This window comes from Carassius gibelio, chromosome A8 (genome assembly GCF_023724105.1).
Source record: "Carassius gibelio isolate Cgi1373 ecotype wild population from Czech Republic chromosome A8, carGib1.2-hapl.c, whole genome shotgun sequence".
NCBI classification, from domain to species: domain Eukaryota; kingdom Metazoa; phylum Chordata; class Actinopteri; order Cypriniformes; family Cyprinidae; genus Carassius; species Carassius gibelio.
In genome coordinates, this window is record NC_068378.1 from 18,726,622 (window position 1) to 18,750,387 (window position 23,766).

General features: G+C 39.5%; 2 protein-coding genes across 2 annotated transcripts; both read right to left on the minus strand.

The window, feature by feature from the left end:
* LOC128018754 (RNA exonuclease 1 homolog) lies at positions 1-9,497 on the minus strand. Its single transcript, XM_052604497.1, has 17 exons — positions 9,324-9,497; positions 8,490-9,194; positions 6,406-8,105; positions 6,131-6,238; positions 5,200-5,416; positions 4,970-5,118; positions 4,752-4,889; positions 4,326-4,446; positions 4,028-4,153; positions 3,550-3,687; positions 3,179-3,292; positions 3,015-3,088; positions 2,813-2,923; positions 2,523-2,638; positions 2,300-2,438; positions 1,920-2,040; positions 1-1,459 (listed from the first exon to the last, which is right to left on the minus strand). Exons 2-17 carry the CDS (start codon positions 8,674-8,676, stop codon positions 1,371-1,373), a joined length of 3,648 nt encoding a protein of 1,215 aa, XP_052460457.1. The 5' UTR covers positions 8,677-9,194; positions 9,324-9,497; the 3' UTR covers positions 1-1,370.
* A 924-nt stretch (positions 9,498-10,421) lies between these two features.
* Positions 10,422-23,113, minus strand: LOC128018755 (MAP kinase-interacting serine/threonine-protein kinase 2). The gene is made up of 14 exons (XM_052604498.1): positions 22,955-23,113; positions 21,901-22,064; positions 21,539-21,629; positions 21,239-21,340; positions 21,000-21,097; positions 18,938-19,017; positions 18,771-18,844; positions 18,509-18,613; positions 18,111-18,166; positions 17,835-17,930; positions 14,029-14,223; positions 13,747-13,911; positions 13,614-13,654; positions 10,422-13,522 (listed from the first exon to the last, which is right to left on the minus strand). The coding sequence occupies exons 2-14, from the start codon at positions 21,949-21,951 to the stop codon at positions 13,249-13,251; spliced, it is 1,428 nt and encodes a 475-aa protein (XP_052460458.1). The 5' UTR covers positions 21,952-22,064; positions 22,955-23,113; the 3' UTR covers positions 10,422-13,248.
* Between the last annotated feature and the right edge of the window lie 653 nt (positions 23,114-23,766).

A 23,766-nucleotide genomic window follows, 5' to 3' on the forward strand; every position in this document is an offset into this window, starting at 1 on the left:
TTACTGCTCAAGAAACTTTAGAAGAAACTTTCATGATTATCAACATGAAAAGAAAGTTCAAAAGCATTTATTAACATAATTTTTGAAACCGAAATAGAACTTAATATATAAAAGTCTTCAGTTCTGTTCAATTTGAAGCATCCTTGCTAAATTAAAGAAATAAATCTTTAAAAAAACTTTATACTGACTGAATGTTTACACAGTAGTTTATATGTTTATACTCAAGATGTATACATACACAATATTCTATATATAATAAAAATAAATATATATGAATGCTAAGGTGGGTATAAAATTTTTGAGCTGTGTCATTCATAGCTTTTTTTTTTTTAGAAAAACTAAATAACTACAAAAACAGTTCAAATACAACTTATTTACAGCTCATGGCATTAATGTCATTTAATAACATTACAAATCAATGTACATCCATCTTGATCTTTTTTTTTTTGACAAATATCAAAAGTTATGTGTTTTTAGTAGTAATAATGTGTTTAAAGTGGCAGGCCTACATGAATGATGTGACGTTTAGAGTGTCAGTTTACAATAAACTGCATTTAATAGCTTAAACTTAATACAAATTTAAGTAAATTAAAAAAGTAAATAAAAGTTAAACAGTTTATTATTATTTTTCTAAATGTCCTGTCAGCTCTTGATTTGTGTGAACAAATCCCCAACAAATTTGAATGTGTAAACAAACTGTACTAATTGGAGTACAGATAATAATACTGAGTCTGATTAACAAGGCATTGGGGTCATGAAAATGTCAGAATGCTCTAGTTTTACTCATTCGGAGCTAGACAAGACAGCATAGTTGATTATGTGGTTTGCTATACATTATTACTAGAGGAATTGACATCGAATCAGTGCTGAAAAACATGACTTAAGAGTGCAACACACAGACCTTCCCAGATCCACATCACCTAGAGTGAACATTAAAACACCCTCACAATTGATGATGTGTGGGACTAGGGTCTTTGAAAACAAATGTACTGCTGAAAAAAACAGAGAATACTTTAACTCAACTCAAGGTCAATTAACCTCTCCTCAATCTATGTCCACTTGTGAAAATAATGCCCAAAACTAGATCAGTTTTAGCATGATGGGAATTAAGATTGCTTGTTTGATAGCTCTGGTTACTAGGAGCCATGGTGGTCTAGGCATTGCAATCTATCACATTATCCCTCCTGTCAGTCCATCTCTTTCTTTCCCTCTCATTCAAACTGCAGAGTTTACTCTGAAGCAGTTTATCCGACCCAAGTGACGCACAGCCCATTATGAAGAGCTTCAGTGACTCTTCCTCTATGATGCTCTGTTCATCGAAAATCCTTCAAGGTCATAACATCGTGTGAGAGAACTGGCAGGGTCAGAGGTCATCGCTTCACCTTGGCATCCTCTTTGATTTTCCAGATCATGAGTTCCATGCAGGCTCGGGCATCTTCACTGGAGTCATGCCCTCCAACTGTAAAGAGACCGGAAACACAAAAACAGTCCAGAGCATGGTACTAACAGCCTTTATGTGTCACATGTTATTATATGGGTTTGATAATACACTACTATTATAAAATATTCCTTCAACGGCTAGATAAGAAGGTGAAGCTCATAGAGGCTAGATTTAACCACCCAAAAAATACAAATATTTATTATACATGCCAATATTCTTTTTAAATTGTGAAGTATTTATATATTATAGTAACATGGTAGTATTTGTACTGACTGGAATTTATTGTGTCCAGGCAAAGTAAATACTAATGACACTATATTCAGTTATTGATGACAATAATAACTTTAATGGTCCTTAAAAGTAAGATTCATTTTCTTTATGCAAAAAAGAGTTGAATAACAGAGTGAATAACACCCTGTACATTTTGCTGGGATTCATGCAGATGATGCAAATGAGTGCAGATTAATAGTATCCTCACCGTTGTCTTGTATGATGCGTTTGAGGTAGTCGGCCATAAGGTTGCGCAGGGCACGCTTGTAGGGCAAACCCAGGCGGTGAGGAAACACAATAGCGGTGTCCACAACCAAGCAGTGAATAAGCTAGTAAACACAGAACAGATAGAATCATTGCATTAATAAATACGGATTAAAGGACAAAAAGATAGCATGCTACTTTACTGCACACACTTCTGCAAGCTTGGAATATTAAGGTATTTTATTATGTACCTTTATTTATTATGCTGTTTAATGGCCCTTTGTTTCACAAACACACGTAAAATATCTAAGAATACTAACTAGGCAAGCAACACACTGTGTTTTGTATTATTATGAAGACAGTAGAAATAGTGTTTGTGTGAACCTTGAGCGCAAACAGGTCACTCTCAAGACTGTGTCCGATCAGGATGGACTCTGCACTGAACATGCTCAGTAGCACCGCCTGCACATCTCTCAGGGTGATGGTGGTGTTCTCCAGGTCATCCTGCGTCACACCTGAAAACCTGGCCAGAAGGGAAACGGGTGTAACTGAAACTGAAGACAACTGAGAGGCAAATGAATGGCAGATCTCTTAACACAATTCCTACCGTGTGTTATAATCCACCACTTTGCTGCCAGGCTTGACAAAAGTGTCATAAATAACCTTGAGGTCAGAGTTAATGACGGTCACTCTGGTCAGCTCCAAACCTTGTTTTGTGTAGCACTATAAATCAAGTATTGAGATGAAATGGAGATTAATAAAGGATTAAAGCTGCTTGTAGTATCGTTAATATCACCTTCACAGAAACTATTTAGACCACATCCTGTTTACTTCACGAGGTTTTTTACATCCACCTAAAAATAAGAGTGGGAGTATTTGAATAACCGTTATTCTCACCATCTCACAGTCCAAGGCGTAGACGCCTCCATTTCCATCTACTGGCAATGGCTTGTTAAAAGTCTTCACAAAACCATCCAAGGACTCTTTACGCCCATCTTGTACGTGTTGCTGAAGGAAAAGGAAACATCTGATATCTTATTTCAGATTTAGGAAGTGATTGTGGGAGATCCAATATTTGCAGATGCATGATGATACCTACTTTAGAAACTTCACATCCAGGAGAACCAACTGCACCAGAGCAGCAGTTGTAAAGTGTCTCCCAACCTCCTGGAACTATGTAAGACACAACAACATGTCAGTTGAGCATGAAATAGATGAAGCAGTTGTACGGTCTCATCCGGTCTCACACGTACACATACCCACCTCTGTTTCTGCGCAATCTTCCCCAGTGGTGACTGCACTCCTCTTTACGCACACAGCTGCCGTTAGCATTTATCTTGTACTCGGCGCCACAACGACAACAGATTTTGGAAAAAGCTGAGGAAGATATATAGGACACTTAATCAAAAGTACAAAAGTTATGGTAAGGGAAGATATGTTCAAATTTAATACAATATCATCTATCACAAATGTTTCAAGTAATGTAACTCGTGTTCAATGAGTACATGAAAAACAAAACTGTACTGGCTGACTGGGTGATAAACGTTTGAGCGTAGTGCCACCTAGTGGTATGGCCTTTTATTAAAAGATTGAGGCAAAGGAAATTGGTGTAAGACCATAAAAATAGAACTTACGGTCATTGTTTTTCTTCTCTGGGAGGTTATGGACGACAGCATGACCCGACACCTCAGGGTGAGGTCCGGGGTAGCCATGCTCCAGCAGCTGTTCTTCAGCCATTGCATACTTTTTCAGTTTTTTGTAGAGAATGGCTCCTGAAAACCAGGATGATGCAAAAACACCTGGTGAGCCTTTGGAAATACCCCAATAATATCATCCAGACTGGTTTAATGCTAAAGAAATAATCTGGACATGGGTGAGTGAGATCAGAACAGAAAGCGGTTAGTGTTGTCATTGTTACCTAAAACTATCAATTTAAAGAAATATATATTTTTTTTATAATGTTGTTTTGGAAACTAACCGAAACAAAATAAGTACTCTAATTATAACTAAACAAGAAATAAAATAAAGAGAACCAAAAATAAAATGTGATGAAATTATTAATAAATAATATATAAATGATACTAGAATAACACTGAAGTGGTAGTGAGGTACCTTTAAGGTCTACATCCTGCTGTTTGCCGGAGCGGTTGATTGTGTAGCTGGTTTTAGCAGCAAGCCGTCCACCAAGAACTCCTTCATGAGACTGACACTTTGTATTCACTGATACAGCAGGGCTCTCTTGAGAAATAAACAGCACCAGTCATGGTGAGAAAATACATATTTTGTACAGTTAAACAACAGAAATTACATTACATCACTTTAGATGAACATCTGCTAGTTAACAAATAAATCCAAAGAAGAAAGGAGAGTATAACGGGAGTATTAATGTGCTTGTGTGTGTTAGACGCACTGTTGGCAGGGGATGAAGGTGTGTTCTTGCTACGAAGTTTCTTCAGTGTGTTTACAGCGACGTTCAGGTAGATGTTCTTACTGCTGCTCCTGTCACACACCACCTTCTCTTCTTCCAGAGCCTGAGAGCGAAGAAGACACAATATACACATCAACAATAAAGGAGTTGCCATTAGAAGGGTTGCTCACCTATAAATGGAAAAAGAATGTTTCTTACTATAGCATTGACTTCCATAGTATGAAAAAAATACTGTGGACTATGTGGTCATTAACATTCTTTAAAATATCTTCTTTTGTGTTCAACAAACGAAAGAAACTCATACACGTTCAGAACAGCATGAATGTGTGAAACTGATGACATAATTTTTTTTTTTTTGATAAACTATATCTTTAACTAAACTGGAATTATGGAGGTTTGATGACATACCATCTGAAAAGCTTCCTGTTCAGAGGAACAAAACTTCAGGCACTCATCAATGAAGATGTTTAGGTAACGCTGGCGGACATTAGTGGGCACCTTGGCCCCAAATTCTGCAGGAATGACAGGACGCTTCATGGCAGAGCTCTGTGATGGGCAACAAAGACAGAGTGTTAACTGAGGACATGCAAATAGACTGATGAAGGGCTGTTAGAGGGTAACGTCACCTTCATGGTGGGGGTGTGAGCCACTCTTTTCTGCACCGCAGTGGAAGTGGTCTTTGACAGGATGCCCACCGATGTATGAGCTTTGACTGAAAGCTGATCTGTCGCCACTCTGTTGGGTGATAACATCCGACTGCTGGCATCAGCTAGTCCTAAAAAAACAACCAAAAAAAAACCTCAAACATAAACGTGTTTTTAACTCCTAATACTTAATCCTGCTGGACCCCTCATACCAGGCTTTAAGGAGGGCAAAGAGGCATTTGGCCGGTGCGCCACCCGTCGTTTCTCTCCAGAGATGCCCTGTTTTGGGTTGGTTGATGCAGATGCAGCTTTTACTGCAGCAGCCAGCTGTGCCGCCTGTTGCTGGGCCTTCTGCATGCGTTGGTAACAGATCTCCTGCGCTGTCATCCTCCGCTGCGGCATCGGCATAGCGTTCAGCGATGTCCCTGACTGAATATAGAGAATTATTCAAGCAAATAATTAACGGTTGTTCTCCTGCAATTTCTGAACACATGTACCGATTCATCAGTTATTAGTATAGTATAGGTTATGAACCTTATTTAGGTGAACTTTTTTCCTCCTTACTTTTTATTCTTATTGAAATCGTAATGCTTTTTTTACATCATATTAATACTGGTATTAATATGTGAAGTTAGTAAGCAAAATACTTGCACTCCAAAATACAAAAATGTAATAAAGTGATCAAAAGTAATATTGTTAAATATTAATACAATAAAAAAAATTGTAATATATTTTAAAATGTAATTTATTTTTTAAAAAGCTGTATTTTTAGCATTATTACTCCAGTCTTCAGTCTCACATGACCCTTAGGAAATCATTCTAATTTGCTGATTTGGTGCTTAAGAAACATTTCATATTACAATTCAAGTTAAAAAAAAAATTTGTGCTACTTAACATTATAGATATCTTTACTGTCTCTGTGGCCAATTTAATGAGCCCTTGCTGAATAAAAGTATTAATTTCTTTTGACACCAAACTTTTGAACAGTATAATATATTTGTCAGTGTATAAATTGCTACAGATTCTGTCTTGACTTGCTTATGGTCATTAACTGTTGCACACCAAATACAGCTAATATGCAAATATGAAGTGCAGGGAACCAATAACAGAGAGATATGTACGAACAAGCATTCTCACACAAACCTTTCCTTGAGCTTTAAAATGTGACACCCTCTTCTTCTGGCCAGGAAAGAGAGTAGTTAAAGTGCTTTCTGTTTCTTCCTCATCCCCCTCCTCCAGTTCCTTTGAAGGCTAAAAACACACATGAGAGTAAAACTGAAATTTCAGTTGAAACTAAGAAACCCAGAACATACTGTACAATGGCAAAAACTTTGCATAACAACCTCAAAACCCCATTTTAGAGTAACCAAAATGACTGAAATGGAAGTAGAGAAATTAATAAAAACTCTGTGTGGTACCTGCTTAGCTTGTCTCCCTTTGTCTTCCATCTTCACCTCTTTGGATTCATTAAATATCCGCAGACACTCGTCCATCGGGTCCGAATCATACTCCATCTCATCCTGCAGACAGGAGTAGTCCACTGCTTCACCACCACCACCATCATCATCATCATCATCATCCACTTCAGAATCATCTTCCGATGATGTATCTTCAGACATTTTCCTTTTTTGATTCATGATGCTTCCCAGTTTAAAAGCAGAGGCCGACTTCCTCGCTATCCTCTCATCTTCCTCATCATCTTCTTCAGCACTCTCAGCACCGAACAAGTCTATGTGGTTCAGATTCCTCTGTTTGGTCTCACTTGCCTCTTTGTAATCAAGGACTAAGCTGCTTTTTTTGCTTTTGTCTTTAGTGCTGCTGCAACCATGGCTGCTTTTGTTTTTGCCCTTCTCCTTTGTGCTGCTCTCAAGTTTTCCGTTCTTCGGGTCTTTGAATTTGGGTGGCACCTTATTGGTTTTTACCACCTTGTCCATTTTGGGCTTCTTGATGTTGGCACTTCCTCTATCTTTTTCCTTGTGGCAATGTTCACTCTTTATCTTAACTATCTTGTTCTTTTCATCAGTACTTTTTGACTCTGAACCATCTTTCCGCACCTTTTCCTTAGACTTACTGATTCTGTCCTCATGCTTACTTTGGTTCTTGTCTATTTTACTTGAATTCTTTGAAGTAGAACTTTCCCACCTTTCTTTTTGACTCTTCTTATTGGATTCCTTCTCTTTTTTCAGTTTATCAGATTTTATATTTTTCCACTGACTCAAAGGCGTCTTTTTGTCTATCTTTTTGTTTGTCCTGTCCACATCCTGGGACTCCAAATAATCTGATTCGTTTTGTGAGAAAACCTCATCAGTATTAGACACTCGATTTCCTTGCTGTCCCATCGTACCTGACTCTCGTTCCTTTTTCAGGCTGATGTTGATCCCTTTGCGCTGCATTCGGCTTATGGATGTTGGACGATACTCTGTCCCAGAACTTTCCTCATCGGATTCAGAGAAACTCGCAGTGTACTTTGGGACAGATGCTTTAGGAGACATCGACATTGGTTTCTTTGCCGTTGGAACATATTCCTCATCTTCCCCTTGTATTCCAGGGTAAAACCTCTTTCTCGCCTTTCCCTCTGAACACAAAGTCTTTTGTTCTTTTACAGCCAGCTTAGCCGAATAGTTCAAGAGAGGGTCATACTCCATGTCCGAGGTTGGTTTGGAGTTATCCAGAGTGTATTTACACTTTGTACGGGACGGGGGAGGTAACACCTTTTTAATGCTTTTTTTGGAGACAGAGGTGGGCACATATTCCAGTGCATTGGCAATGCTGTTGTCTGAGTCTAACGTGTATTTGCTGGAGCAAGGAGATGGGGTGTATTCACTCGCTTGGCCCATTTGATGGCTCCCAGGATCGTAGCCCTGGTGGGATGATACATTGGGTTTCAGTCTCTTAACAGAGTTTGTGGTCGGCTCATATTCCTGATCGCCAATCCGAGAAAGCTTCTTCTTGTCCCTTTCCATCTCATTGCGAACAGCCTCAATGGCCTGATTGACCAATTCCAGCTCCACAGTACCCAGGTCCACATCCTGTCCCACCAACAGGCTCGACGGTGGCTCCCCATTATAATGTTCACCTGGTCTTACAACCTCTGGGCTGAATGGATCATATCCCTGATCTGTAAACAAGTTACAAAAATCAACCTTGATCTGTAAACAAGTCACACACAAAAAATAAAAAATAAAAATCAACCACAGGATCAAAACAATATATAGTGCATTGTATTTGTACATACAAATGCAATTAATTGCAAAAAAGACACAAAAAAACATTTCCCAGTTACTTCCTTTTCGAGGCATCAAAGTTGTTCTGCCAACAGTAAAAGCTATAGAAACTGGTTATTTTTAATAAATAAATTGGACTGTCTGACATGACAGCACTATTGTGGGGTTGTTTTAGTCTCTGTTCCGCAGCAGAAAGCTTTTGTCCATTTAAATGTACATGAACCCGAAGACTATTTGAACAAAGAGAAAACATGACACCACAAACACATTTTAATCACCGTTTGGACTCGCAGAACGCGCTTTAGTCTTATTGATGTCGTATATCCCAGAGGAGGCTCGTCTTTGTTTGCTGTGTCTGAAGTGACAGTAGGGTCTGCTGCACCCATCTGCACCGGCTTTCCCATTAGCATTCTCACAATAAAACGGGCAGTCAATCCCACGGAAAAAACCCGTAGACCTCAACATCGCGTTTCATAACCAGTGTGACTTTGTCTGCCTTTTAACTGGTATGTTTTTGCCACTACGTGCGTGGTTATTTGCATATCCGTATGTTACCACTTTCTTTCGAACAACAGACTTCATACGACACCATATTTTATGAGCGACAGAAGAGCGCAAGGCCCCCAGCGCATGTCGCGCTCTCTACGTAATACAGTTAACCGAATCATCCGCCTGTCAGAATTTAGCACGCTATCTACACCGCGCTTCTGCAATCGAGAAGCTGCTTTATTTGAAAGCAGTTTATCTTGAAACATGTTAATGCCTCGGCTTTAGGCTTTATATTCAAGCCTTTGGCATCTCGTTTTAATCGAATAATTTGTGGTTCTCGTGATTTAAGATGAATATAGGTCAAGGGAGTGTAAAGGAGTGCACACATTGAGAAGTGTTCATAACTGACACACGCACAAAAGGCTTTATTTTAGAAGTCAAAAATTGCGTTCAAATTATTCATCCCCGATGGAGCTTCTTCTGGCTGCAGCAAGCTGGGGAAGAGGAAACAAGGAGAAAAAAATTGTTTTTTTTCTTCAGCAGGGTAATAAAGGGGGGGTGGGGAGTTTGTGTAATAGTTTATAAGTTACAATTGTTAGCAATTTAAATGAAACAATACTCACCTTATACATACAAATAGCCTACACATGTGCAAGTGAGCCCAGTGACAAAAACAACTTGTCCAAGGTGAATATAAACCACAAACAGCCCTCATTCAGAAAGTTGCATAATACAGAATGAAACTCTAAACCCCTTTACAATGCTTTTGATCCGACTTTTATAAAGGTGCGCACACCTGAATACAATCTCAACTATTAACTGACAGGACATCTTAGCCTATTAAAAACTGGGTGTAATTTGAAATCCTGATTTATCATTGGCAAATTACACACGTTTTTAAAAAAAACACATCTTAACAGGGTAATTAGCACTAAACAGTCTCCAGGATCCAATGAGAGAGCATTGGTCATCAGAGAAAGAAAGTGCTCATCTAACACTAGAGGGAGGCATAGCATAAGCACAAAGTATGAAGAGGTATGACCGTTATCACAGTGCAAAACACGAGAGCCTGGATTTTGGTTATTTTTTTATAATAATAATAATTCCAGATCAAATATTTAACCTAAAATCCTGATATAGAAAAATATTTTATTTTAGTTTAAAAAAATCCATTCTAGTACTTTTATAAATATTCTATAGGTTCTGCTAATATCAATAATGTTAATATATACACGCAAAAGTATAATGGCCCTCAATTTATGTACGTTCACACTTGTGGAGGACACATAGCAGTGTGATCAAAACAGTTTGTTGACTTCCTTCCTCCGAGAGTTCATGTCCAACCCACACTTTTACAGTGAGCTGCTAAACTGCTCTTAGATCTTTATGACAACCGTGGGCTAGCTAACTTTTACAGTGTTTACACCAGACGCTGTTATGTAGTCGGCCCTGAAAATCAGCACTTCTCTAGAGCAGCTCTAGTCATGTTGACTTAGTAACGTAATGCATCATGGGACTCGCGCTCAGGTGATAGCGACCTGTGATTATGTCAACAGGATCAGTCACTTTCAGAACCTGTTCGAAGAGGTTGATCTTTATTAGAAGTGTCAATGTTTGCACTATCAGCATGTGATATGAGGAATGTGATTCTGTGTGAACACAGGCAGAGGTTGAGATTGATAAAGTTCAACTTTACAGAAACACTGAAGACAAAACAAGAACACTGTTCAAAGCATTTTATTGCGTTTTTGTTGGTTTGTTTTGTACAAAACGATACAAAATTCTGTTACAACAGTCATAAATTTAGCTTCGTGTGAACTGCAGTCAGCCACGTTGTACAGTAAAGTGCTTTTTAAATCAATACCTGTTGCCCCTAAATGTGACCCCATTTTAGATTTTCCCCCCAGTTATTATTTGACAAAGTTTTGAATTTGGAAATGGACAAACAGTGCTCTTAATAAGTGTTGCTGACAACACCCCCAAAACAATAGCCTTCGAACTAGAGGGTCACATTAGATATAGATATATAAACAATTGTGCGTCTGAATACTATTATCCCAATAAACTTTGAATTGGGGAAAAAGAAAACCTAGAAACTTCATATTATGGAAATTTACACTTGTTTGTAATGGCTAATATTGCCCTGTGTAAAACAGGGACATTGAATGAGAACTTTCTACATCCCCCATTTTTGAAAATCCAAGTCAGATCTGTTAATTCAAGGCGACCCATTACTATAATATGGGTAAAAGAGTGGTGAATCTTTTGTCAGAGGCACAGGGACTTCATAGGACTAGCCAAGCGCCACAGACTCTTCAGAAAATACAAACCCAAACACTTGGGATTTCTGCAAGATACCAAAGCAATGGAGAAAGATAAAATACTGAACAGAAGTGGTGGAAATGGTACTTTCCAGAAAAAAAACTGCTTTAAATCTCAGCTTATGGACATTTTCGTTTGCCATTTGTATATTATGGCAAAAGAAGTTTCCTGAACAAAACATGAGGAAACTTTAGCACATACAATTCAAGTCTTACTATAAGACATAAAAAACCCACAAAGTTGCATCTGTAAAAAGATTCTTAAAGAAAGAAAGACAAAAAAAACAAAAGGTTACAATCAGTGTCATAATAATCAGCACAATGGGCCCTTCAAAATCAAGGGCTGCCATTAGGTTTCTCAAAGCATCTCAGAGCAACACGACAGAAGAGGTGACTCTCTGAAAACATTCAATATATGCTTGGGTGATTTGAACTCCCACTGGTGACATTAATGCTTGCAGAATTTATAGACTTAATCTGAATCCAGAAGTCTGGACTCAAATGCTTTATGCACCTCAGAGAGGGAATGACGGTCTGTGCTCAGCTCAACCAAGTATGCGGTGTCTTCTGAACTGGCTAAAACTGATTCAAGATCAGCACAACCAGATACCTCAGTGCATTCGATTATAGAAACGAGTGCACTTTGGCTATAACTGATGCATCTTACTAAAACGATCAAGCAACCAATCATTTCGGAGAGAAAAGGGGAGTTTAAACAACCCTGAAGCCATTTCCAAATGATGAACGAAAACAGTAAAACATCAGATCTGTACAAGACTAGATGACGCCCTCTCTTTTTTCCTTCCTTTCTCCCCGACTCTACTCACATTCACTCTTCTCAGTCTTTACAGCATATAAATCAACATGAATAAAGTAACATAACTATAAAAAAGGAAAACGTTCCGCTTGAACAGCACCTGCATAAAAATAATATTCTTTCAATAAAAAGTTAAAGAAAGCTCAACGTTTGAAACATCAGTGTGGCACACTCTGCACTGGAGTCAACCATTAACGTATATATAAAAAAAAAGAAAAACAAGTAAACTTTCTTAGACCATTTCAATTACACAGCTACATTTTCTTGGAAGACTTTTTTTGTTTAGTTTTTTTTTTAATACGTATATTTTTTTTCCTGGAATGCTTTTTTTTTTTTTTTTTATGTTACTTGAAAATAATCTCTCCCTCCCCTCTTAATATTTATATAGTTTGCTTTTTGGTGGCATCCACAATCTGACAGTTCAATATTTCTATAAACAAAGTGGGGTACAAGCTCGAAGCCTGAACTCTCTGATACGTAAAGGTTTATAGTCACTCTTAACGGTTATTGATTCGGTTTTGGTGAAATTTACAGGAAACTTTAAGAGTTTCCTAGATATCGGTTTGGATGCACCAGATGCTGCAATTCCAATTTGAGTCTTGCAAGGCAAAAACCTTCTATACACCCTAAATCAAATGCATTTACCGGTTCCTCAACTAGGGGAAAGCAGACTGCTGGGATAGTCTATCTTTAAGGACACAGTCTGGAAGTGCTTGAATAACAAAGAAAAAACTAGCTATTCCTAACGGTCAGTCAGGGGATTTTCTAGTCGCAATTAAAAGGCTGTGGGGGAAGGACATCGATGCATTAAATTAGGCGAGGCACTATTATCAGAGCTTCGCTACACTTATACAAGATCTCTGCTAAAGTAATGCAAGTCATAATAGCCTTCATCAGGGTTGCATAAGCATATACCAGTATCTTCAGTATCTGCTGAAGGGGAGGGGGATATATGCACACACAAATACAGGAAGAACATTCCTGAAAAACAAATGCAGTTGTATCTCTCATAGAGAAAATTCACAGTGGATCCAGTTGTAACGTGGAAGCAGCACAAAAAGAGGTTTGGGAAGGAGGTGGGAGGTATTAGACCTTTGGTGTCGGAGCTGGTATTTTACGCTCTACCTTTAATTTCTGAATGGCTTGTGTAACCCAATCTCTATCCTAAACGGAGTCCAGTTCATTCGCCTTGAGCTCGCAAGGTAATTGCCATGCTGTCGAGTTGATCAAAGTGCTGGAGGAGCTCTTGCTGGAGCAAACTGGATTTGCAACAGGCACAAACTGAACCATCATTTAGGAAAGGGCTGGGTCCCATTCAAGTGGGCAGACGAAATGGAGAGGAATTTGCACAAAAGGTAGCAGATACATTTGAAATTGGAAAATTGTTCACGGGGAGCCCAGCTCAGCTGATCAAACACAGTCTCCCACAATGACCAGCGGTGCCAGGAGCTGCCTGAGCTCGGAGGCAGACACAGGTGCTCCTTTCAGCAGGCTACTCCTCTGTCTGCGCTTGGCCAGTTTAGAGTTGGAGGGAGGGGAGAGGCGCATGGAGGTGGAACTGGCTGTGACGACCTGAGGGGAGTCCTGCAGCTGCTGTTCTTCCAGGTCGTCTTGCTCAGCTAGTTGCCGGTTCATGGCAACAGCCTTGCCCGCAAAGAACGTCAGGTCCTTAGTGCTGCTGTTCCTGTGAGCATGGAAGGAAGGATGAGGTTAGCTTGATGAGGATGCTACAAGCTGCATGTATTAGCAGAAAAGCTGGTACCAACTCAACTCACCTTGGAAGCAGGATAGAAGAAGGGAGACAGTCAAAGGCACCCTGGAGAAAGAAGACAGTAGAAAATCATGAAGATACAGTCTAAGGTTGCTAAAATGACACTCAGAAGTTTTGTTGAATAATCAGTAACTTACCCCTCGTACCCAGGGGTGCTGGAGAACCTGAGCAGCGCTAAGACGCTTCTTGGCGTCCCGCACAAGCAATTTGGAAATGAGGTCTTTGGCACTTGAGGAAATGTGAGCCCACTCTTTCTCTGGAAACTCATACTTGCCCTCTTGGATGCTTTCAAACAAAGTGTTCTGGGGGGAATCAAAGAAGCAAGATATGATTATGTATTCATTGATATGTATGATAGTTTTGATGTTGGTTTATAACTGTTCACACAGTGGTTGAATAGACTAGGTAGTGTGATTTACCTGACATGCATGACAAGGGTCTCCATTCTCCCATCCACAGTCACTTCCACAGTGGCCAACGAAGGGAGGGTAACCGCTCAGCATGATGTAGAGGATGACACCCAGGCTCCACAGGTCACAGCGCTTATCGTAGATGGTCGCCTCCTCATTGAAGGCTTCCACAACTTCCGGCGCCATGTATTCAGCAGATCCACACTAAAGTGGGAGCAAGAAGAGATAAGAAGAAAGTAATCGTTAGCACATGGGTCTTTTCAGTCAAAACGCAAAAACACTGAAATGGCAGTCACATCGGCTATGCAATGTGGCGAGCATACACAGAGCTAAGACTTTTTTTTTTTTTTTTTTTTTTTTTTTTATGTGTTATGTACTTTCTAAATTTTTTTCTCCTAACTGTGGATGACCTTGTTCACATTCATGCATCTAGCTGACAAATGTCATGTGTTAATGCGAGAGCCCTAAGCCTGTCTGAAACCAACAGTGTGAGAATCACATGGTAAACAGCAGATCGCGCCACGCGCTTAGTTGGAGTGGAGGGGGGAAAAGTGTGGATAACGACAGATTATCTATTTGAATGCTAAAGTATTCATCCCTGGTTCTTGCTTATGAAACACATTTCTGCCGCAGTCTATATAGAAAATGTGACGGTGGCGTACAGATCCTTAATTGAGGTAACCAGGGTAACGTCTGTTATGTCACAGATGGAGGCGGGGTAGTGAGTCATGGAGTGTTTTGAGGGCTCAGCTGCAAGTGCACACTGCTTTGTTGGTTCGGGCTCCGACAGCATCTGCCTAAAACTAGGTTGCGCATTGGGACAGAAAAAAAAAATAAAAAAAAATTGTGCGTCCCAGAAAACCCACATACCATGCTTCATTACATAACCGCAACACACACTCAGTTTGCAACAACATCGCCACACGGACCGAAAAATCTTTCGATAAAACCTCTCTGTAATAACGGTTCAGTAGTTCAGCAGGACAAAAAACCCTTCTGGAAGAATCTGCAGAACTGGGTTTCTTTTAGTTTTCCTCGACAGGCTGGGCCATCTTGCTGCATTAAGACCCTATAATTATGCGGCGACTCAGACTGAGGTCAGTGTTACAAAATAACTTGCAATAAAAAAAAATTCCAAGAAATCAAAGATCCCAGACCTTCCCTGAATTTGTATACTTCAGTTCTGACGCATCCATGCCAACATCTGAACCCTACATGACATAAATAATTTGCCCATATAATAACTTATTATCATACAAAGTAGAAGTTCACAATTTGGAATAAATCAATAATGCTGCAAATCCAGTGATTGTAATGACCAATCTGTATATTTTCACAGGTGTTTGCAACTTGGTCATGTTTTGGTTTGTGTCTCTGAGGTTAAAGGAAGCGGTCGGTCTGCTCTACTTGTTTCTTTTGTCGTCCTCAACCCAGCTGCCGTTGTTGCTCCGCCTTCTTGCACTTATGTAATGCTATTTCGCAGTGCAGGAATCCGAGTGCAGACAAAAGCGTCCACTGTTGCACCCAACCCCCATCCACACCGCTGTTTTGGCTCTCCGCCTCTCAATACCCTCACTTCACAACCACCCCCACTCCTGAACAAAAGACTTTCAGAAAGAACGACCAATCCAAAGCTACATATACATTGCTACAACATGTAACCAGTCAGCTGTGTACCCAATTTCTAGAAACCAGGAAAACAGAGCGACCTGTAATTGGCAAATAAGGGCTCATGTTTTGCAGCAGTTTCCACGCGTTTCATAAAACCTAAATATATTCCTCTGACTCGCTTGTGAGCCTATCTCTGTGATCTGTGTCTGGGTCTCGAATGATAAGGGTGCAACAGATTTTCAGTTTCATGACACACTTCAGCTGTAAGACTAGCTCAGCATTGCATCAGTCACTTGCTACAAGCATCTATCACATGAGTACATATGGGGCTTTCCAAGGAAGGACTAACTGGCTTTAGTAGTCGCGCAGTCAGTTCGTGTGTTTTTGTCGTTGGCGGTAAGGCATGCATCAGCTGATCGAGCGAGTCATCTATACATGCATGAATTTCCACTGCGGTTATTGGTTAACACGCAGTATAAGAGTACATGCAGTGCAAGATCATCAAAAGAAAGCGCTTTTCTACTCAGTTCAGGAAGTACAAGCACTTCTCAGAAACTGCGACTTTTTTTTTTTGAAGCATTTGTGATATGATCAGACTAGTACACGCACACGCAAAAAGCCTGCGGTAACTGTAAAAAGATAATTATTTTAAAAAGGGAAAATCTTACAAGAAGCAAAGCAATCAAGTTATAAACAGAGTTAACATCAAGCTAGCGGTGAGAAAAACACTGATAAGATCCTTGGGATCCTGCCAAAGAAAAACATGTTGAGTGTATGACCAGAGTGCATTAAATGCTCCTCCCCCTTTCATCCGCCCTCTCACCAAACCAATCACAGAACAGTTGCTAGGTGTGGGGTGGTAAGACTGACTGAAAGACTAATGCCCAGACAGGCTTGAGGAAATCCACAGAGACAAAAACAAATGAGAAATGGAATCTAAACTGTGCTTAAGGGAGAAGGTACGGCAGGAAATTGAAGCACAAAGACAAAATTCTCCTCATGCTGTCCAGAAGTGGGAAATGACAATTGAAAAATTGGAACTATATAAACATTGGCTCAAAGTAAAAAAAAATAATAATAAATAAATTTCTGATTGAGGACATGTTTCTTGGAAAAAAACGGAAGCAGCCAAGAACAAAACATTCTTACAAATCTGGAAGCTTCCTACTTCAAGGTGTTTCTCACTGCACAACTAAGTCTGAATTTTTAAAGAGATAATTCACCCAAAATATTAAATACTTCATGTTGTTCAAAACCTATAGGACTTCTTTTCACCTACACAAAAGTACTATTTTGAAGATATATTTTGAAGAATGATTTAACAGTTTTAACCGTGTTAACTGTTTTGCAGAAGAAAGTTCTACGAATTGAAAATGATAAGGACTTGAGAAAATGACAAAATTTTAGATCTCTTTAAATACATGCAATGCATTAAATCAAACCCTCTCCTCTACTGCAGATTCACATGAGATGCCCATAAAGCAAGCACAAAGACAACCCCCACATTGGTTTACTGACTAGATACACTAAAACCTTTCACCCTTTAACCATTCAGTCCACAAATAGTCTTTTCAACAAGCTGTTGGAGCCAACTCAGGTTACCCTGAAAGCCCCATGCAGAGGATTTCTCACTGTCCACCCCCAACAAATCACCTGTTCTTGCCTGTCTTGCCCAAATCATTCAAAGCCATCAAGGTGAAGACAGATCTTGTGCTAACACCCACACAAGCACACAGCAGAGATAAACTCTTAAGCTTAAAATAATAAACCCAATTTCAAATATTTAGAAAGAAACAGGAACTGGGATCATTTTTAAGATTGTAAGCCAAATGTTATCCACAAGTCTGTGAAGTTGATAACTACATGGATGGGCTCAGTACTGGCGCTCCACTATCTGAAAACAGAGATTAAACTCTTAAAAGTTCCACTGTGGTAATAAACCAGCCCTTGACCTCATCAGTCTCTAGAATGATTACATTAGCCAATGAGAATAAGCTACTCTACTGACACTACTCTACATCCATCAATCGCATTAAAGCAGGTCCTCCTGATAAGTAACGACATTGACAATGTGCACATCTTATCCATAAACTTCAAAACAACAGTGAGGCGGCCGTTAACAGCTTATCATGTTTGTTTTTTTCAGTCAAATGCAATTCCTAGTTTGGGTGAATCGGTGTTCACAGGGTCACAAAGACACTCACTGGAGTAAGGAGCTCTGGAGTGGAGATGGGCGAACGGTCACTATTGAGTTTAATTCCGCTGCCCAGATCAAAATCACAAATCTTCACAGGCGAAATCTGGAAGAAACACATCAACAGAAAATCTGATCAAAAACCTTTGCTCAGAAATGACTATAGCCAAAACTGACCACCACTGAGTGTTTACAGTCTGCTTGGAAACCTCGACTAATCTGATCAAAAATGCAAAGTATAATCTGAATCTCTGACTCTGCAATCATGCTGTCGTAAAAGACTCACCCTGTCCCCGTGCTCACACAAGATGTTTTCAGGCTTCAGGTCTCTGTGGGCCATTCCTACAAAAGCACACACACAAGTCATGAGTTAGTTGTGTGGTATTCAGGCTAAGTGAAGATATTAGACAGGGCAAAGATAGGCGGATGTTTCCAAAACCGCTTGTTGCTAAGTGCTACTAAAATTAGCTTAGCAACCCCTCACCCAACAGTACTGACAGGAATAAAACATAAACCCACAACTTCACCTAGAAGTCCAGTGTGCATCCCTCAAGCTAGTCTATGAACTATGATCAAGTTACAACTTGATTCAATTTCCGACAGCCCCCATAACCTCCCCTTCCCCAGCTATTTCTTATCTCCCCTTTCCAGGCCTAAAACACTCCTCCCAGTCTGTTCGCATACCTTTATTGTGAAGGAAGTCCAGTGCACTCGCAATGTCCTGCACCACAATGCTAGCTTCCTGCTCGCTGAAGTATCTCCTCTTGTGAATGTGGGCCAAGACTGAACCTAAAAAACACATTGTAACAATTAACACCAGGGCATGCAATCCATACATTCCAATGGAGAGGGTCTCAATTTAAATCACTCATGGCTGGTCTTTGAGCCCAGGGAAGACTGGGTAAGGTTTCTCAAAAGTTACATAACACCACAGAAGCACACCTACCTCCTCTCAGCTTCTCAAACACAAGGTAAAACTTGTCCTCCTCCTCAAAGAACTCCACCAGCTCCAGAATATTTCTGTTGGGTGGACAAAAGATCGGAGTCAAAACCACCTTGTCGACAGTGGCAGGTTATTAAAACACGCAACATAAAAGTTTGACAATGGGTTACCTGTGGCCCTGACACTGGTACAGCATTTCCACCTCTCTGAAAACACGACTCCTGCTGTGTCCTGGCCTTTTCTCAATGATCTAAGAGTAAAAAAATAAATTAAAAAAATGGAAGGTTAGGATCAAAGCCAAGTGAGAAACAACATCCTAAAATGACAACTGCTCCTTAATCTAAGTGACAATCTGATTATAAATCAACTTCCAAAGGAAATATAGACTGCCGTTTAATCCATTTCAAAGTTATAGCTAACCAAAAAAAGTGAATGATCAAGTGTTGTTTTTGTATTATATGCGTGTTGTTGCATATAAGTGGATATGTACATTTTAAAACTGAATAAAGCAAATGGGATCTTAATGTTGATTTGGACCTGTATGCCCTGTATGGAGAAAAAAACACTTTTGTTTTGCACAGATTGTTATTCTTGGGTAAACTATCCCTCCAAAAAAACTAACATTAAAAAGTTCTTAGAAACTGAAAACGAGGGGCCCACACCATTAATTTAATCCCTCCAAGACCAATGACCAAATACATAAGCAGAAGTTACTATTTATTTTGAATCACATCCTCCCCCATGCGAGGCCTCTGTGTTTTCCTGACTCTGTGTGGCTCTTCCGGCTCCCTGGATTAGCTATTGAGAGCGTGCAGGCGAGCACACAATGCGTATCAGGGTTAAGAATGAGGCCTGCAGGCCAGCGCATTCCCAAAACCCTAGCACTGCTGCCACACGGCTGAGTCAGCAATCTCTACTCAAAAGCCGCAAAAACAATTACAGGGTATTATAAATGCTTAAGGCAACCTGAGGGATGTGGTGACAGATTTCACCTAGTTGAAGTCTAAACATGTTATTTGCTGCACAGAAAAGCTTTCACAATATGTTGGCAAATACGTTTTGCTATACGATGCAAGTGAGAGCGCCCATAAATTAGAAAGGCGCCCTATAGAGTCTGACCGCTGTCTGTAAATCAAACCATGCCTGTAAACACTACTCAGGCCCGGCTGAGGCTGCTACTGGAGTTGTTTTCATTCAGGCTTAACTTTAGTTCAGACCAGGACACCAAAACTACGCTAAAAGGAGGAGGGGGATGGCAGGACATCTGGTGAGAGTTGTCTGAAACCCATCCCAGCATAAACTGATCTAATGCTTGTAACAATCCATCCCCCTCAGGGATTGAAACTCATCCCTAAATCATTAAATTGTCTTTGTTTGGCTGGATTATAAGAGGACCTTATATTAAAATAAAACATACTATATTGTTCCTCTTTTGGGTTTAAATTTTAAAAAGGAAGACAATTTAAAATTCTGATAAAAATAAGAAAATTAACAAAATATAGGGTTTAAAAAAAAAAAAGTTTTTAAATGATACATCAGGACACAAAACAAAACATGCAAAATGTCACAACAATCACAACTTCCTCAAATCAGTCAAGTAAAAAGCAGACATATTTCTGGCACACAATGTACGTTTCCTAACATGTTTTTGTTCTAGATTCTGCAATAAAAAAATTTTTTTGTAAAGTAGGTAAACCCTTCAAGGATTTAACTCCACTCTAGCCCCTCCTACTTTTGAGGTTTATGTTTTATCAGACTTTCCAGTACATTATGTTCTTGCTACAGTACAACCTACAAGCCAATGAGAGCACTGAACAGTAAGAGCATGTAACTGTTGAACATTTCTGATTGGTTGGCTTTCTATCCGGTCTAACAAAAACAATGAAGTCTTTCCGTTAAGCCTGCTCTAGAACTTGTTAAACTACAGTAGCACAACAGAGGCACTGTTTGTTCAACCATCCGTGTCAGGGAACAACAACATCACATGGTTAAGAGAAAGCGGCTTAGATAAACTACACAGACAGTTGCAAAAACTTCAGTTTGCGGTTTACGGATTTAAAAAGTTGTGAATGAATTTAGTAATCTTAACATTTTCAAACCCAAGTATGCTTTTAATAAGCATGGCCTGAACATGACATAGCCATCCACAGCTTGCAGATATCTAGCATGCCTTCTCCAATCACATGCAACAGTGCCAGTCACAGTCAACGTCTAACCTGCAAAGCATCTTACCTTCACAGCATATTCTTTGTGGGTGATTTGGTTGATGCAGGTCTGGACTCTGGCATAGGCCCCTTCTCCCAGCACCTCATCTTGCAGTTTATATACATCTGACATCAAAACAAAAGTGTTATTATTACACAACTGAACCTATTTGGACCTGTCAAACTGTAAAAGCATGCTTGAATAATTTCCCTGGAGAAATGTAAACGCCTTGCAAAAATAGAAAACTCCATGCGATATGCACTTACCCTCAAATCGCCCTGAGAAGCTGTCTGTTGCCCTGCATCTCTTTTTCTTCTTGTGTCTCTTTTTGGCATCTGGGATGTCGATGGGCTGGCTGGATAGCATGTCTGCACATCACAACAGAAAGAAAACTCTAATTTGAAAACCTGATAAGCTGTGATATAAACATGCACTGAAAGCAACTTGATTATAACCAGAAGGTATTCATCCCTAATCTTTAAAGATAATATGTTAACACTGTTTCTGCCAACAGGACAGGTCTTCCTATTGGTGTTTCCATAACAGTAGATAAAACATCAACTTACCAGGTCGGGTGGAACAATCAAAATCAAAGGAAGATTCAAGGAGATGGGATCCTGTTTTGGAAAATTCCTCAGATTCAAAGGGATTTTGGCCCTGGAGATAAAAGAATATATTATTCAAGACTTAAACAGTTCAACAGTCACTTATTACTAGGCTTCTAATGAACAACTAAGAGCTTGCTGGCATTCGCTTTAATGTTTAATTAATGGTTGATCTCTGATATCCTATGCAATGTAATCAGCCTGATCAAAGTATAAATAAATGAGCATCTGTGCCTATCATGTGACATGATCCATTGCCTAATGCCAAAACAATTCATTTGTTCATGCAACAGCAGTGGAGGCGAGTGAGATTGCACTCTCACCTTAAAAGAGCGATGGAATCCGGTAACTTCAGTGATCTTGTTCTGCACCATTTTGTTCGGATTTGTGGGACTGGTGGATGTCGACAACGGTGGTTTTAGCTTTAGTGCTAAATTTCACTCAGCTAATCCAATGTCTTAGGAACCGTGGTACTTTAAACGGATTCCTGTGGGGAATAATTTGTTTATTATTACCCTTGACATTATGAATTATAATTATACATTTGTAAAAAAGATTCAGAATCACCATAATAGCAGTCCAAACGACTTGTGCGCTATATATATATATAAAAAAAACTTTAAATCGACTATAGCATTTTGTAAGGATAGACCAATAATAAGTTGTTAGCTCACTGGAGGTGTAGATCAACCTGGATTAACGATCTCGGATACCACCATTCATTAACGTCAATGAATACAAAGACTTATTTTTTTTCTTTTGCAAAATGTCTCCATTGTGTTTCCGAAAAACAATTAAGTGGTAGGGATTTGTAACGATATGAGTTTTAAATAAAAATGACAATTCTTATTTCTGAATGAACTGGCCCTTTAAATCGACACCTCAAACAGATAATATAAGGTTAAAGTTACAGGCGCAGTACAAGCAAGTCACGTCACAAGAAGACACTTGCATTTACATGCCCGTGAAACTTGTGCCAAGAATAACTCCGGTGGAAAAAGCTCGCCATTTCCGCCCGTTATTGACTCAACGACATACATTACTCTCCTTATGAGACTAAAGTTAATCACATGCAGTCGTGATGTTCAACGAATCAACACATTGAATGAATACAATGAATGATTCAAAAACAGTTTGCAACGCAATATTGACTAGTAATGAGTCCACCAGCATCTTAAATTCAATGTAAAGCAACGAAATCCTCCCAAAGACAAATGACAGCAATAACTTATATGAAATTGTAATTTCGAGACATTTCCATTTCCAAAGATCTGCCAACAGTGAACCAAATCCAACCGTTGCGCCGCATCCTTTAAAATCAAAGTTTGCTCTTCTGTCAATCCCGATCTATCGGCTGAATGTAAAGCTCGTCCTTACCCCCGTTACTGTCTTAAAAGCTCCAGGCTTGACGCCGTTGTATGAGCCTCTGCTTCGGGAGCAGCAGATGGTGGCCGTGGGCGGTAGGGACTAAATGCGTGGAAGGTACAAAGAAGACACACAGCGATCCTTGGTTTTATAATCTCAAGCCTCTTTGTACCCACCTCCTTCAGTTAGACCAGCCCCCTAGTCTCTGTAAACACGTACCACACACACTCCGCACAAACTGAGAGAGAACGAGAGTCACGTGGGCTGGTGACGAACGTTAGGATTTAAGCCTGAGGTGAATAGAGGCGCTGATGGGCTTTAGTCTGCTGATTTTTTATCACTAAAAATGTAAAATATTTTTAAACTGTTACTGATACCGTAATAAGAATCCACTCAAAAGAATGATTAAGACTCTAATGTTCATAATCCAAATCGTACGTCGTGTGTATACACTATTCGAACTAGCTTTCATTTAGCCTGATGCAATATTCTGCAACAGACAAATTAACTGTCAGAAACCCCAAATGACTAAGCTGAGGTTTTAAACAGCTGGTAAGAACTGGTATTCATTAAATACCAATTCAATATATATATATATATTGGGTGGCAGAAAACTCACAAATTATTACTAAATTTCACAAATAATTACAAAGAAACGTCAGAAACAAAGCGAATTGAATGTGTTTCTTTGACATATTACAATTATGTGCTAATTTACAGTTTCATTATAATGTATGAGGTTGGGATCTACACCTCTCTCTCACTGTGTGTGTGTGTGTGTGTGTGTGTGTGTGTGTGTGTTTGACCTAAAATATTTATTTGTA